At 43.8% G+C, this 15002-nt stretch overlaps 4 protein-coding genes across 4 annotated transcripts; 2 read left to right on the plus strand and 2 right to left on the minus strand.

The window, feature by feature from the left end:
* Positions 1-1505: 1505 nt before the first annotated feature.
* J4E83_004040 (uncharacterized protein) lies at positions 1506-4158 on the minus strand (the record flags this gene model as incomplete). The annotated part of the gene is made up of 6 exons (XM_049330971.1): positions 1506-1837; positions 1901-2236; positions 2289-2757; positions 2812-3882; positions 3934-4056; positions 4105-4158. 6 exons carry the CDS (start codon positions 4156-4158, stop codon positions 1506-1508), a joined length of 2385 nt encoding a protein of 794 aa, XP_049189517.1.
* A 738-nt stretch (positions 4159-4896) lies between these two features.
* Positions 4897-6663, plus strand: J4E83_004041 (uncharacterized protein; the record flags this gene model as incomplete). Its single annotated transcript, XM_049330972.1, has 5 exons — positions 4897-4920; positions 4998-5399; positions 5450-5645; positions 5703-5843; positions 5891-6663. The coding sequence occupies 5 exons, from the start codon at positions 4897-4899 to the stop codon at positions 6661-6663; spliced, it is 1536 nt and encodes a 511-aa protein (XP_049189518.1).
* A 247-nt stretch (positions 6664-6910) lies between these two features.
* On the minus strand, positions 6911-8006 carry J4E83_004042 (uncharacterized protein; the record flags this gene model as incomplete). Its single annotated transcript, XM_049330973.1, has 2 exons — positions 6911-7935; positions 8000-8006. The coding sequence occupies 2 exons, from the start codon at positions 8004-8006 to the stop codon at positions 6911-6913; spliced, it is 1032 nt and encodes a 343-aa protein (XP_049189519.1).
* Positions 8007-8158: 152 nt separating this feature from the next.
* Positions 8159-9405, plus strand: J4E83_004043 (uncharacterized protein; the record flags this gene model as incomplete). Its single annotated transcript, XM_049330974.1, has 3 exons — positions 8159-8447; positions 8494-8594; positions 8644-9405. The coding sequence occupies 3 exons, from the start codon at positions 8159-8161 to the stop codon at positions 9403-9405; spliced, it is 1152 nt and encodes a 383-aa protein (XP_049189520.1).
* Positions 9406-15002: the final 5597 nt, after the last annotated feature.

Here is a 15002-nt window from a genome sequence, read left to right on the forward strand (position 1 = left end):
CATAAAGACGTGCCATCCCTACCACTCATACTCATCTCGCCATGTCTTACCATCCCCATGACCTCTTGATTGCGAAGTACTTCCCGGATGAAGACCTTTCCTCCATGGACTACGACTCGGTCCGGTATGCAGCTTTATACGTCGGTGCGTTTGATGAGGAACGTATGGGTCGAGAACCTCCTCGTATCCCATGGCCTCTGCCCCCTCAGCGCCCAGAGGAACATCTTGAAGTCAGTGTGGAGCAATGGCGGAGCCAGACGCTTCGGGCTATCGACGCGCGCGTAGCTGTCTTTACATCTCGTTCTGTCCCGCAGCACACAGTAGCAATGACAGCTATAGCGACAGAGCCTACGGCAACAAAGGCTCTTGAAGCTTCAGTACCAACAAGTCCACTCACTCCTACCCATCGCCTCCTCCTCATACCCGAGCTCTTGGAGCTCATTCTCCGGCAAGCGACGGCCCAGGTTCAACATACCGCATGGGGCGTCAATCGTCTTTGGCGGTGTACAATCGAACATATCCTTTCAACTCAGTACCGCTCTCACTTTCCATGTCCTCCAGTTGAACATGGCGAACCTATCGATATGGCCATATGTCCGTCGTGGATGCAACCGTCGGAAGATGAGATTGCGATTGTCGAGAATCAGACCACGGATGATTCGCAAAGAGCTCAACACGAGCATGCGCTAGTCTGCTACCCAGCCAGAATTACTCAAGCCAACTCACTATCCGAAGACGCTTACCTGGCCATCCGAAGATCTTACCAACGGTTTGGTTGGATAGGAGCGTCTACGCCTGTGGCCAAAGTTCCGCTATGGCTAGACCTCAGCCAGTTCAAGATGAATCCTCACATCATGGAACTGTTTGGTAGCCGCATGGAGCTAAAGCTCGGACGATGTGAAATCGCCTTGAAGGGAGGTACTAACCAGCCTTGCCTACTTCGAGGATCGCTACCAGGCGGCCGCTTCGCAGAACTGATAGCTGACATGTTCCTGACGGAGCCTGCCTGCAAGACACTTGGCATATACATGCCTCATTTGCATAATAATCGTTTGCGTTTAATTTCTAGAGTAACCCAGGAAGATGGTATCCGTGTGGGACATTTCCTAGGCACACTTCAGCGGCATGCTGACAAGCTTCTTTCTACATGGCAAAGACAGGCTGAGATCATTCGCCAGAAGATTCAAAATACACACTGGGCATTACTAAGCACTGAGAAGCAGCGGCTTAGCCCGTGGATACATCACGCCTCGCCGACTGTCATCGTGTTTTTCGAACCGACTGGTGGATGTACTAAGACTGTGGCTCAACGGGCTTACCATTATAGTGGCGATAGTCTTGATACATGGAGGGATGAATGGTTCAGCATTGTTACAGATGACTAACTTGAGCTGAACTGATCGTTCTGGAAGTTCATCGAGCTTGCCATCACTGAACACGCATTTGGATACGGCCCAGGGAGTAGGGCAACTAGCAGGCACTAAAATCTTCACTGCAACATTCCCTCAAGAAATACCCTTCTGCAACCTCTTATACATCTCCTCCTCAGCAATCAAATCAGTCTTGAACTGCTTCGTCTGCTCGGCAACGCGCATGAGATGTACCCTCTTCAGCTTCCCACCATTCTCCTCGTCCACCAGTGCGATACCCATAGCTGTCGACACCACATTCCTGATCTGTCTGCCATTGAATCCGAGCTTGCGGCTGTCTTTCTCGACCCACTGCATGAGATCCTTGTAGTTATGGACGAGCTTTTTATCGCGAAGTTGCTCGAGGAAGGATTCAAAAATGGCGATCTGTTGGGATTGCATGAGTTCTTCGTATTTGATTGCAATGTCTGAGGCGTATGTATTAGTAAAGAGAAAAGCGTTGAACCAGCATGTGTAATTGGGAGACTTACGAATGCGACTCTGAACAGCGATGTCGAAAGATCTCATGCGGTTTGTAGTGAGGATCAGTATGCCGTCGTAGTACTCTAGTACCCGCAAGAGTACCGAAACCATGGCATTGCGTCTCAGATCGTTCTCGCCGCGACCGCGCGCTTCGAGGAAAACGTCCGCTTCGTCGAAGAGAAGTACGGCTTCCCATTTTCCTGCGAGGTCGAACACCTTTTGCAAATTTGCTTCAACTTTGTCGCCTTCAATTCCGATGTCAGATACTCCGACGGAAAGTAAAGGCTTGCCGGCCATGAGAGCTACACTCTCTGCGGTTAGTGTCTTTCCGACACCGGGATGACCTGAACTTGATCAGTGGCTATGGAGTGTTATCGCGCATCCAGAATCTCTTACCGTAGAGCATGATGACGAGGCCCTTTCCCTTGTCCGGCGCAAAGTCTTGCAGGCTCTTGGATACGCCCTTAGCATCGGTCTCCTTCCCATATTCATGTGCTTGCACGGACCATTTGACCAGCTCTTTAGAGTCTGAGTCAAGTTGCAGCTTGTCGCGGAAGACACTTGCGTCGGCGTCGTTAGGAGGATTAAGCTTTTCCACCAGCAGCTGCGCCCACTTCTTCTGCTTCAGCGCGTATCCGAGGACTCTCGGAGGACAATGCATTAGTTGATCTGCCGACATGGCTGTGTCAGAGGCGTGTCGGTCCCAATGCGTCTTGTACATATCTCTGTAGATTGGGTTGGCGCGTTTCTCGGGCGAGAGGTTTTCCAGTTGGCCGCGAAACTGGGGAAGGTCTCCTAGAATTGGAGTGTTGGGAGCCAGGTATTCAAAGAAAGAGGTGAAATCAACCATCGTGGTCCCGTCTACCTAAAGCCAAGTTAGAAAGCGATGTATTGTAGTCAGAAGCAAGCGATTGCTTACCTTTTTCTTCTGGATGTATCGAGCCTCGCTGTTCCGTCCAACGCCAGTGTCGGTAGAAGATGTAGTATCATCATCGTGCCGCCGGCGCCCTCCCTCGTCTTCATTACTACCGATGAAGCTACGCCCTGCGTGGAAGTGTGCATCACCGGAGTATGTAAACATTTGTTTGCCTTTGCCAGGATCGCAGAGCTTGACAAACTTCTCTCCCCGAGCGATGAGCCGTTCCTTGAGGCGAGCAATTGCTTCATCCGACGAGATGTCTTGTTCATCTGGGCTAGTATAGTATTTGAGCGGGTAGAACGGTAATTCTACAATGCTCTTTCGATTGGAGCCCCAATGGCGGATCTTCATCTCAAAGGGTACTCTGGTAAACTCTGTGCCCGTCCAGTCGAAGCTGAAGCATACCAAGTCAAAGGTGTGTTCTTCTCGAACGAAAGAATCGCACGAATCGACGGTAAAGATTTGAGGCTCACCCAGGCAGGGGTGTGAGACGATCAGGGTGCCCGGTGGGAATAGTGTCCACAGAGCTGCGTGCGAAATGGTGCTCTCTTCCACGAAGAAGTTTCTCTCTTTGAAGTACTGGTCGAGAGGTAGGATACCTGAAGATGCGGAAATGATTCGCATGAGCTCGCGGAGGTCAACTCGAGCTTGCTTCTCCTCAGGCGTCTCACTCTCCACGAACTTCTTCGCTTCCTCTTCAGCCTCTGCCCACGTCCAGATTAGACTCGCAAAAGGAGAGCTGAGGCTTTTGATCATCTCATCTGTTCCGAGTCTGGCCGTTATCTTGCCAATGAGCTTCTGCAATGGCTCAGACTCAATCTGGGCTTCCGACAGGACCGTCTCAACTATGTTGAAACGAGGTCGAAACATGGTAGACTTGCGAAATGTGAAAGCTCTGCGACTTTGAGGTTTGGGCCCAATCTCCTTCTTCTCGTTACTTTTCGTGATCTCGTCATCTTTGTAGTCGCCAGTATCAGGATCCCATTTGTTCACAATGATGACGTATCGGGGTTCGTCTTCCTCCTCGACTTCGTTCTTTTCAACTGGCGCCTCGGATTTGCCGTCATTCTTCTACCCTGAGGTCAACATGTAGACTTCAAAGCATGAGATCCAAATACATACCTGTGACGCACGATCATCGTCGTTAGTTACCGAAAGGCGTTCTTCAAGCAAGGCTATCTTCTTCAGAAGGAGCTTGATGTACTGGTCTTGGACCTGAGTTGTTTCCAGGGTCTTCGCCGTATCCTAGGTATCCATTAGAACCTACAGAAGCACGAGCGTCATGTATCATACAAGGCCTTCGTCTGCCCCAACGGTAGCCTCGTCGATCACAGGCTGCTGCGACATTTTGTGAAAGGGATGAGAGGAGTTGCGATCGGGCTCACACGCGATGCGAGCAAGCTTGTAGCGAGGGCCCTTTTGTGTATCTTTGGCGAACGCCAGCTACGCGCCTACCTACATGATGCGACACCTTCCGTCGGCAACCGCGAGGCCCCCAAAGATATTGACCGGAAGTGGTCACGACATTGGGGGCCATGATTGGTAATTCGAGATTACCCAACAGATGCAGGGTTGTGTACATCCGACGGGACTCGAAAGGATGGGCTGTATTGTTCAATTATTGGGCACAAGTACCTCGTCGATTGGTCTAACGGAGCGTTCCTGATCTTTCGGCCTTAAATTCCCAGGGTTTCTTTGAGCGGCTGGCGCGGGGTTGTCGCTGCAGTCATCTTACATGTGTCAGCCTATACACGAGCATTTCTTGGAAGGCGCCACGCACAAGGCTGAGTGCGACAAAGCGCAAAACCTGACTTCTGATTCGTACACCCCCAGCCTCCAGATATGCATCGCGTATTGAAATTCTAAAGCTGGTCGCAACCCTGCATTTTTGAATTCTGTGGATGGGTAACCTGCGTTGTAACCTATGCAAGTGTCAGCTGTGCGGTAGTAGCAACAGAAAGGAGCTTTGCATACCCTGCTCCATCGCTTCCTTGCAGTGAACTCCCCCGAAAGCCGGCGCATCTCAGTTGCAAACTCAACGATGGACATCAGGCAAGATGAAAAGGAACTAAAACCAGTGTCGCAATGGTTTCCAAATTCCGAGTGGATGTGCGTACCCTGAAGGAAAGTCTGTGGATGTTATGAGCTCGACTGACTGCAATAGGAAGCATTTGCCATTATCGCAGTTCGTTGCGGAACACAACAGTTACCTGAGTAGCAAACTCAAGCGGACTGGGCTTGGAGTCAAAGCAGAGCTGAGAAGCATTCTCAATTCCGTGCCGGAAAACCATGATGTCACTTTGACAGATCCGAAGAAAGAGATTGATCTGCTGCAGTCGCTAAATGCTATGCCACTCGATGTGTTGTCCAACTACGTCCACAAACACGCTGAAGACCTTGGGGCAGCGCATACTACCCTGGACCAGAGACGATCTGACGGTGTCCGAAAAGCCTGGTCAAAGACGGAGAGGTTCGTCATGCAGTTCGATAGGTTTCTAAATGCCTACTCTGGAATCCTAGACATTGTCAAAACAGCCGACGCTCAATACGGCGGAATAGCGGGCTCAACACTCGCGTTGCTTTTCTCGGTAGGGCACAACCACGAAAGCCGTATCGGAGTGTGGCTAACCCGCGCAAGACTGTGAAACTGAAGATCAAGAACGAAGAAGCCATCGTGTCCGCAATGGAACAGATATCTGATCGTCTTCCAGACCTGGAGGTATACCGGAAGATCTACCCTGAGCCAAAACTAGGCTTGATGCTTGTTGATGCCTACAAGGACATCATCATGCTTGCGCGAGCAGCGACAACTTACTTTCTTGGGTCGACTTGGGGTACATGGCGCCATTGTGGATCCCAGGGTTGAGTCCTTCTCACTAACGACTGGACAGGACGACAAGTGATCAACTTTGGAAGTCCACTTGGTTTTGAGGTCCTAGAGCAAAACATGAGAGACAACTTCCGGCGTATCCGGATAAGATGCGACGTCCTCCTAGCGCAGCGGGTAGATGAACTCGCGAACGAGCTCAAAGGTACGTATATCATGGATAATGCGTGCCGATATACTAAGAGTCAACAGATAGTTACGAGCGTGAAGACAGAACCAGGGTTGTTTCGTTACGCGATGCGCTGAACATTGGGAATTATCGAACACAGGATGCCGTGGCCTCGCTGAAGCAGTATCGCACGGCGCTAGCATCCAGCTTCGATGACGACAGACATCGCTCAAAACTATGCAAATCAGATTTGATGGCCGAAAGAAAGGCGCGCGCCTGGCAAGAGAGTTCGTCCTGTCTTCTCATGCTCTCGGGCTGCAATGAAGAAGGTGTCGGTGAAGTGGCACTGTCCTGGCTATCTCCAGTGGCTGTGGACATCGTGCTTGACCGGCTATTTCAACCCCGACCAGTTGCCTTTGAGATCTGCACCAGATCAAGCACATTGCAGAATGTACTAGCGCGGTTGATTTTCCAGCTATTAGAGAAGAACCCGGCAGTGGTCCGAAAAGGCCAGGACTGGTACGACATCCAGTCGCATATTGCCTGGGAGGGTGATTCAGAAGAAAAGACCGAGCATCTTTCGGAAGCGTTACTCAAGATCATCGATCTTCAGACAGAGGAAGTGTATGTTGTCATAGACAGACCTGAGCTCAGCGAAGATGATTCCGTAAGAGACTTCGCTTCGGGCATGCTCCATTTGATCGAGCATACGAGGAATGTTCTGAAAGTGCTAATTGTCCATCGAGCTGAACTCTGGAATTGGGAGGAGAATAAGCGAAGTGTCATCAGGAAGGGTATGAGGGACGAGATCTGCCAAGCGCTTCGCATGGATCAATGCCGATTGGAGAGCGATTAGAGTCGGTCACAGAAGACGCGGCGGTTGTGTAGCAGCGGCGAGCTTGGCATCTGTGTGCAGGAGCGATTGCGGGTCCTTTCCACGTGTTAATTGAGCTGAAGCACATGCATCACATTTTGGAGACCAACCTCAGTTGATTTGAAAACTTGGGATCGGTAGTGAAAGGCTTTCGCCATCTAAAGCTCGATTGATCAACTGGTATATTTATCTTGCAATCCCATACAGCCGTGAACATACATCATCGTGCCTATTTTTTCTTGCCGGACGCCTCGGTCGCACTCAGTTCCCTGATGAAGACCTTGGTCACGCCGTCAGGTACGTCGTCGACGCCGTCCTCGAAGCCTGGACTCACTCCAATGGCTACGTATTTGCCGTCGTTGGAGAAGTCGATGGTCTGGACGCTAGCAGGGAACTTCTGGTACTGTCTTATCCTCCTCTTTGCTACTGCATCCCACAGAGCGACTATGCCGTCTCCACCTCCTGTCGCAAAAGTGCCGTGAACTGGGTGGTATGCGAGCGCGTGAACTGGGTAGACGATGTCCTGGCCATCAACATTTTGTCGGTGGCATTTGAACGCGTACTTGCGCGACTGCGACTCTTCAGATGGGTCGAACCACTCGACTGCTACACGTCCCTCGATGCTCGAGCTAGAGTATCCTGCGTCGTTTGGCATGCAAGACACGGCGCGTGTCATGTACTTCATGGAGCTCTCCCGCTGCTGCCACGGCTCCACTCCCACTTCCTCACCGCCGCCTGTCTTGGCAGCTTCTGCCAGCTTGTCCAGCTCGTAGATATTGACTGCGCGGCTGGCCATGGCGACGACTAGCTTGGTGGGCGAGGCGGAGAGGGAGAAGGGTTTGGATGGCAGGCGGATGGCAGAGAAGTCGCCGGGTTGCGACAGGTCGTGGAGGTGCAGTGTCGAGTCCCATGACGAGGAGATTAGGAGGTTGTGCGGGGCGGAGTAGAGAACATTGCGAACACCCTGGGAGTGTGTAGACATGATGGTCTGCGCGCCCGTCTCGAGGTCGATTCTCCGTACCTCCCAGTCGAGCCCGCAGGAAAAGGCCTCGTTGTCGTCGCGCCCAAAGCAGACATCTAGCACGGGCGCGCGGTGTTCGAATTTCTGGAGCAGCTTGCCGCCGGGCTCAGCATGCGTATCGTAGAGGTAGACATGGCGGTCCCAGGAGGAGACGAGCAGGCGTGTTGGGTTGTTGGTCGCGAACTTGACCGACGAGATGGGCTCCGTCGGGTTTTGCGCAAGCTCGAATTGGCCTGGCTGGGTCAGTCTGAGTCTGTGTCGCTATAGACTCGCTATGAAGAGCTAAGGGCAACTTACTTGACATGTTGGCGGTATGTATTGCTGCTCGTGGTGGAAGCTGCGTGCTGGATCGAAGCTCGAAGACGCGGGAGTCCGCAAGCCAAACATTTGGGATCTGCGCTAACGCCCCTCCAAAAGTTCCCCAGCAGCTCCCCCGTCACGCTTCCACCAACCACGATGCCCTTCGCCCAACTCGTCATAGGCCCGCCGGGCTCGGGCAAGTCGACGTACTGCGATGGCATGCAGCAGTTCATGGGCGCCATCGAGCGCAAGTGCTCCGTCGTCAATCTGGACCCCGCCAACGATCACACCTCGTACACGCCCGCCGTAGACGTCCGAGACCTGGTCACGATCGATGAGATCATGGAGCAGGAGACTCTGGGCCCAAATGGAGGAATCTTATTTGCACTCGAGGAACTAGAACACAACTTCGACTGGTTAGAAGAGAGCCTGAAGGAACTAGGAGGTTTGCGACAACACTCTACGTCCTCGAAGTATACTAACAGGCTCAGATGACTACGTCCTCTTCGACTGCCCCGGCCAGGTCGAGCTCTTCACACACCACGGATCGCTGCGCAATATCTTCTTCCGCCTACAAAAACTTGGGTATCGAGTATTCGCCCACCGCCCATGGCTTGCAACTGGAGGCTAACATGAACCAGCTCGTCGTCGTACACCTGACTGACTCGATCATCCTCTCGCGACCGTCGCTCTACGTTTCCTCCCTCCTGCTCGCCCTGCGCAGCATGCTGCAGATGGACCTGCCTCACCTGAATGTTCTCACCAAGATCGATAACCTCCGCAACTACCCCAATCTTCCCTTCAATCTCGACTATTACACCGAAGTCCAAGATCTCCAATATCTACTGCCGCACCTCAACCGCGAACAGACGTCCGGCATTCCGGGCCCCACCACAGCCGGCGCAAACGAGGACGTGGATCCAGACGACGACGAACCGACCTCAAAGTTCTCCGCGCTGAACAAAGCTATCGTAGAACTTGTCGAGGACTTTGCGCTGGTAGGCTTCGAGACACTGGCGGTTGAGGATAAGAAGAGCATGATGACGCTACTGCGGGCTATCGATCGTGCAGGTGGCTTCGCGATGGGTGGAATAGAGGGCGCGAACGACACTGTGTGGCAAATGGCTATGCGCGAGAACGGAGCGACTATGGATGCTCGGGATGTACAGGAGAGGTGGCTGGATAGGCGCGACGAGCTGGACGAAGAAGAGAGGAAGGCATGGGAGGACGAGACCAAAGAGATGCGCGACCCACCACCACAGAACCCTCCCCAAGCACCGCCTGCCGCGAAACCGCCTACAAAGCCTAAGGATCAAGATAGTGACGACGACATGGACGATCTTGAGGAGATGCGACAGTTCATGGAGAAGAAGGACTCAGGCATCAATGTAGTTAGGAAGTGAAGTAAGGATGCACTGGACTCTTAGGCAGCGCAACGACCGCACGCCTGTTCAGCGTGCTCTGTGGCGGAATAGTAGTGATATCGGCTTTTGGTGAGCTTTCACGGCAAGGACTGTATGGCTCGAGCATCCCATCCCCACAGAGTGACGAGCTAAGCGTCATGGCGGCTCGTAAGCTTGTAGCCAAGATTAGAGTTGGGAGTATCGCTTGAAGTACAGGGAACGGCTTGAGCCGAGGAGTTGCGCGCAACCACCATGAAGGAAGGCCAGGCACTTAGTCCGGGTTAGGATCTTGAAACAACGCGTCGCGTGAGCAAACATGCACGCGCCCGCACGGCTCGATAGTCGACGTGTTCGCATGTCACCCGACTATAGGATTAGCGTCGGTGCCATTAGAACATACCTAGAATAGAAACACACCGCTATAAATAAAGTCTTATATTATGTTAGCTTAACTATTCTCTACACACTAGCCTAATATAGTTTAAAGTACTACACAAAATTAAAAAAATAAAAAAAAACACTATAAAAATAATATAAAAGCTTTCTAAGAGCTTTGTAAAGTGCTAAGCAACTATAAGCTAATACTACCTCTCTCTTCTAGTACTTAACTTAGGCCTACAACTTGCTCTACTAACTAATAGAGTATTTAAAAATATTAAGCTAATATTCTACTAGGCTTATATTAATAAAGAAGTTATAGATAAAAATATAGTAGAGAATATAGTAAGTATTCTAAAGAAGAGCACTCTAAACGCTTTTTAAAGGCTTTCTAGAGTAAATTACCTATTCTACTTACTATAGAAAGTAATAATAGTTCTACTCTTACTATAACTACTAAGTAGCACGTTATAGTAATTCTAATATACCTAAAGATAACTAAAGAAAAGTATATATATATTATATAGCTTCTAGAATCTACTACTATAATAGAGAGTGCTCTAGTAGTAGTATTATAGGTAGGCTTTATAGTAGAAAGCTTTTAAAGCGCTATCTAAATACTCTCTAGTTTTAATATATAAAATACACTAAGTATAAAAAGCGTCTAATATTCTTCTCTTATCTTAAATACTACGCAGTGCGCTAGAAGTACTAATACTTTAGTATTAAGTACTACTTATACCTTTAAGAGCCTTTTAAAGAGAGGTATACTTACTCTAAGATAATACTAGCGCTATATAATAAGATAAAACGCCTTAAAGATACTCTAAAGAAGAATAATTATACTTAAGTATAAAGATTTATAACTAAGTTTATAGAAAGCTTTTAGATTACTTTTAGAAAGTATTCTAATAGGCCTTAGTATATTTATCTTTATCTAAAACTAGTTTTAGATAGAAATAGCCTATATATTATATAAAAAAGGTTATAGTTCTATTCTTAGATAATAGAGAAGATAGGTAAGAAAGATATTTAACTTAAAAGGCTATTAGAATACATTCTAATAGCTCTTTAGACACTAATAGAGAATAAGCTCTAGTATATAGAGTATAGTAGCTAGAGGTAGTATAACTAGGTAGATAAGAAGTACTTCTTTTACGCTATTTTATCTAAAATTAATATTAAGTATCTTATTTATCTATTTTAAGAGAGTTTACTATAGAAAAAGAAGTTTAGAAGTTATTATAATACCTATATCTCTACGTTAATAAGAGAATAGAAGTATAGTATAATATACTGTTTAAGAGCTTTCTAAAAGCGTTCTAATTACTTTATAGGCTATAACTACCTTTAAGGCTAAGCGCTCTTAGTATTATAACCTTACTCTAACGCTAAATTCTATATAGTTATCTCTTAGAATGTTATATGCTACCTCTATTATATTCTTATTACTATTAGAAAATATAAGTATATTTCTCTACCTTCTACTAAGCCTATAAATAAGTATATTAATAATATTATAGAGATTTTAGCTCTAATATTAACACTAGGCTTAATAGTTAGTAAGTAGCGCATAAAATACTCTTTAAAAGCTTTCTAATAGCTATCTAGTATAGTTTCTTAGCTTTTTGTAGCTTAGAGTATACCTATAAAAGTATAGCTTTAAATCTATAAAGAATATAAGTATAGCCTTTACTAATAAGTTCTATATTAGGTAGATTATCTAGTAAGAGAAGATAATTAAGTTTCTCTTTAGAGCTAGACTTAAGAGCGTAATATATAAATAGAGAACAAAGCACTAAGATCTAATAAAGATAGATACTACTTAATTACTCTTTAAAAGCTTTCTTAATACTATCTAGACTTATATCTACTCTATTAACTCTTCTACTACTAGAACTATAATCTACTACTTTCTAGACTAATAAGCTATTCTTCTACTTAAATAGAAGACCTAGTAAATAAATATATTCTTTAAGCGCTTATATAGGCTATAGTATAAGATTCTCTTTATAATGTTTAATAAGATAATAAAGAAGTATAAGTTAGCACTAAAATACTCTATAAATATATTCTAATAGCTCTCTAGTAGTTACTCTAGAGAGAATTATTACTAATAATAATAGTATTAAACTCTACGCTAATAGCTTTACAAAGTTCTTCTAGCTTATTAAAGAGAGAGTAAGTATACCTAAAAAGAGGCGTAAATTCTAGGTTTGCTACCTACATAGTAAGAGCTTATTAGGTATTACTATTAATATAGATAATAAGTAAATAAAGAGTAAGTTACTAATAAAATACTCTTTAAATACTTTTCTAATACCTTTATATAGGCTAGAGCTTATTTTTATAGCTTATTAATAAGAAACACTATACTTAGAAGTAGTAGTACTATTATACTATCTAATTCTATATTATGTACTTTATAAGAAGTATTTAGCTTATAGTTCTAGACGCTAAGTATAGTGTAGACTCTATATAGAGTAGAATAATAGCTCTTCTTACTACTATCTCTAATACTAAGTACTATACTTAGATTACTTTTCTTAAGAGTAGGTTTCTAGAATACTTTTATAAGCCTTTCTAATAGCTTTTAGATAATAAAAGTTATATAGTTATAAATTAGGTAAGATATAAGAAGTACTTTATTATTGCTATAGGTCTATACTAGGCCTGTAGCTAGATACCTCTTAATATCTAGAATAAGCTAGAATCTTATTCTAATATAGCTAAGCAGGCTAGGTAGAAGAGCTACTACTATAGAATTAGTCTATTACTACTAGAAAGTATTATTAGGTAAGAGCGCTTTCTAAGAGCTTTCTAAACGCTTTCTAACCTACATATTTAGAGCTTATATACAAGATCTCTAAGATATTAAATAATACCTTATAAAGACTAAATATAGCGTTTACTACAAGTAGCGCACTACTCTTAATTAGACTTAATAATATAATAACTCTATAGCAAGAGAGAGTAAGTAGATATTATAATTAGAAGGCTTTTAGAGTACTTTTTAATAGCTATCTAAAGTAGAAGATAGAGCTAGCCTATATTATAATTCTAGAAGATAATAAAACTATTCTTAAGTTAGCTAACTTCTCTAGTTATATACTTAAGCGTAGCTAATAGCTTATAAAAGACAGAGGTAGTTAAAAACGTTAGGCTAGCTTAGTTACTAGATCTTTGCTAGCGTGCTTCTTTCTAGCGCGCTTCTCTCTAGCGCGCTTATCTCTAATAAGAGAATAAGAGTAAGTAAACTAAAATGCTTTTAAAGAGCCTTTCTAATATATTCTAAGTCTATCTAGCTTCTAAGCCTTAAAGTAGTAGGTAGTAGAAAGTAGTTAGGTACTTAAAGATAAGAGAGAGAGACTTAAACTATAGAAGTAGTAACTATAACTTTAAGAAAGAATACTAGCCTTTAAGATAAGAAGAAGAGAGGTAGAGATTAAACTACCTTAAGACTCTAAGGCGTAGATAGCCTTTTAAATACTTCTAGAAAGCCTTCTACTAATTACTATCTAGTAGTTATAGGTATTAAAACTCTTACAAAATAGTATAAAATTTAAGAAGTGCCTAACTACTCTTCTTATAATCTTAGCGCACTTCTTAGTAATACTACGTAATATAGTAGTAAAACTAGTAACATAATAATAGGCTAAATAGCTATTAGGCTTAAGAGTTAGTGCGCTAGAAAAAGCTAGGTCTAAACAGTGTTTAGACAAGAATAATAACTATATACATATACATAGAATATAATTAACTATATTAAGTACCTATTCTAATAGAGATACTTCTAATCTCTCTACTATATATAGTAACTAACTAAAACTTAACCTATTTAGTCTTCTACCTTAGAAAGGCTGCGCGCTACCTTTAAGTGCGTATTTTACCTACTAAAGGCTTATTAGAATAATAGTTTAACTAGGCTTTAGAAGAGACATAATTATTACATAATATAATAGAATAAGTAATAGGTAAGTATATAGAACAAAGAATAAGATAATACGTAGAATAGTATATCTAAGAGACGCGTAGAAGCAAACTGCAAGCTATAGAAACCTAATAGTATAGACACCTAAGAAGTAGGCGCACTAAAAGACCTCTAATAACATAAATAATTAGATAATAATAACTACTACTTAGGCTAATAGATAATATAGCTGCAGTAGCGCTGTGCTAAGTAACATAAAGAGCTAGACAAGAGGTTTAGACTAGGCTAATTACCTCTTAGATAGCTATATAGATAGAAAATAATATAATAGAAAGTACATAGCTGTATTATTCTACTAAGAACAAATAACAAGACTTAAGAAAGGTTAGAAGAGCTAACGTAGTAGATCTTAATTCTAGTATAGCTAAAAAGAAAGAGGCTAAATAATAAGATAGTAGTAGAAAGCTATTATAGTATATAAAAAAGGTAGTAATAGTTCTTTTAGCAAAAGACACCTAACTTTATTAGTAAGTAAATAGTTAAACCTAATTAATAGCACTTATACGTTTAACATTTATACTAGCTATTATACTATTTATAATACTTATATACTACCTTATATAAATAAGTAAGAGTTAATCTAATAAAGCTAAGGTTAATAAATAATCTAAGTTAGTTGCTAAAGCCCCTTTAAAAGCCTAGTTTGCTAAATAACTATCTTTACCTTTCTAAACTAAGCCTATAAAACCTAAAGCAATACCTACGTTATTCTAGAAGAATATTAAGATGCTAGATATTCTAGAGTTTTTAGGCACTACTATCTAGCAGCTTTAGGTATAACCTCTAGTATAACTCTAGAATAATAATATAGCGAAGCTCCTTTAGATAATAGCTTAGTCTCTCTAGTAGCTAGGTAATTACTCTCTAGTCTATTCTACCTAGCTTCCTCTGTACCTATTAGAGATAGTTCTAGTGTTTAATAGAACTAATATTACTACGTTTCTTAAGCGTTTTAAGAATATGTTAAAGTACTATAAGTTTATAGATAAGATAAAGATTAATTACCTTTTAGCGCACTGCAAACCTAAGTAGAAGATAATTATCTAAGCCTTAAATAAATATTCTAACACTCTAGTTACTAAATTCTAGAAGAAGTTTAGAGAGGCTCTTAGAAAGCTCTTTTATACTAATAACAAAGACTAACAGAAAGCTTAGGCTAAGTACTTTAAGCACTAGCTTCTCTAGTACTAAGTAAGGTCTAATCTAAATATTAAGAAGTACCTATAGA

This window comes from Alternaria metachromatica, assembly GCF_023757995.1.
Source record: "Alternaria metachromatica strain BMP 0045 chromosome Unknown scaffold_7, whole genome shotgun sequence".
Classification (NCBI taxonomy): Eukaryota; Fungi; Ascomycota; class Dothideomycetes; order Pleosporales; family Pleosporaceae; genus Alternaria; species Alternaria metachromatica.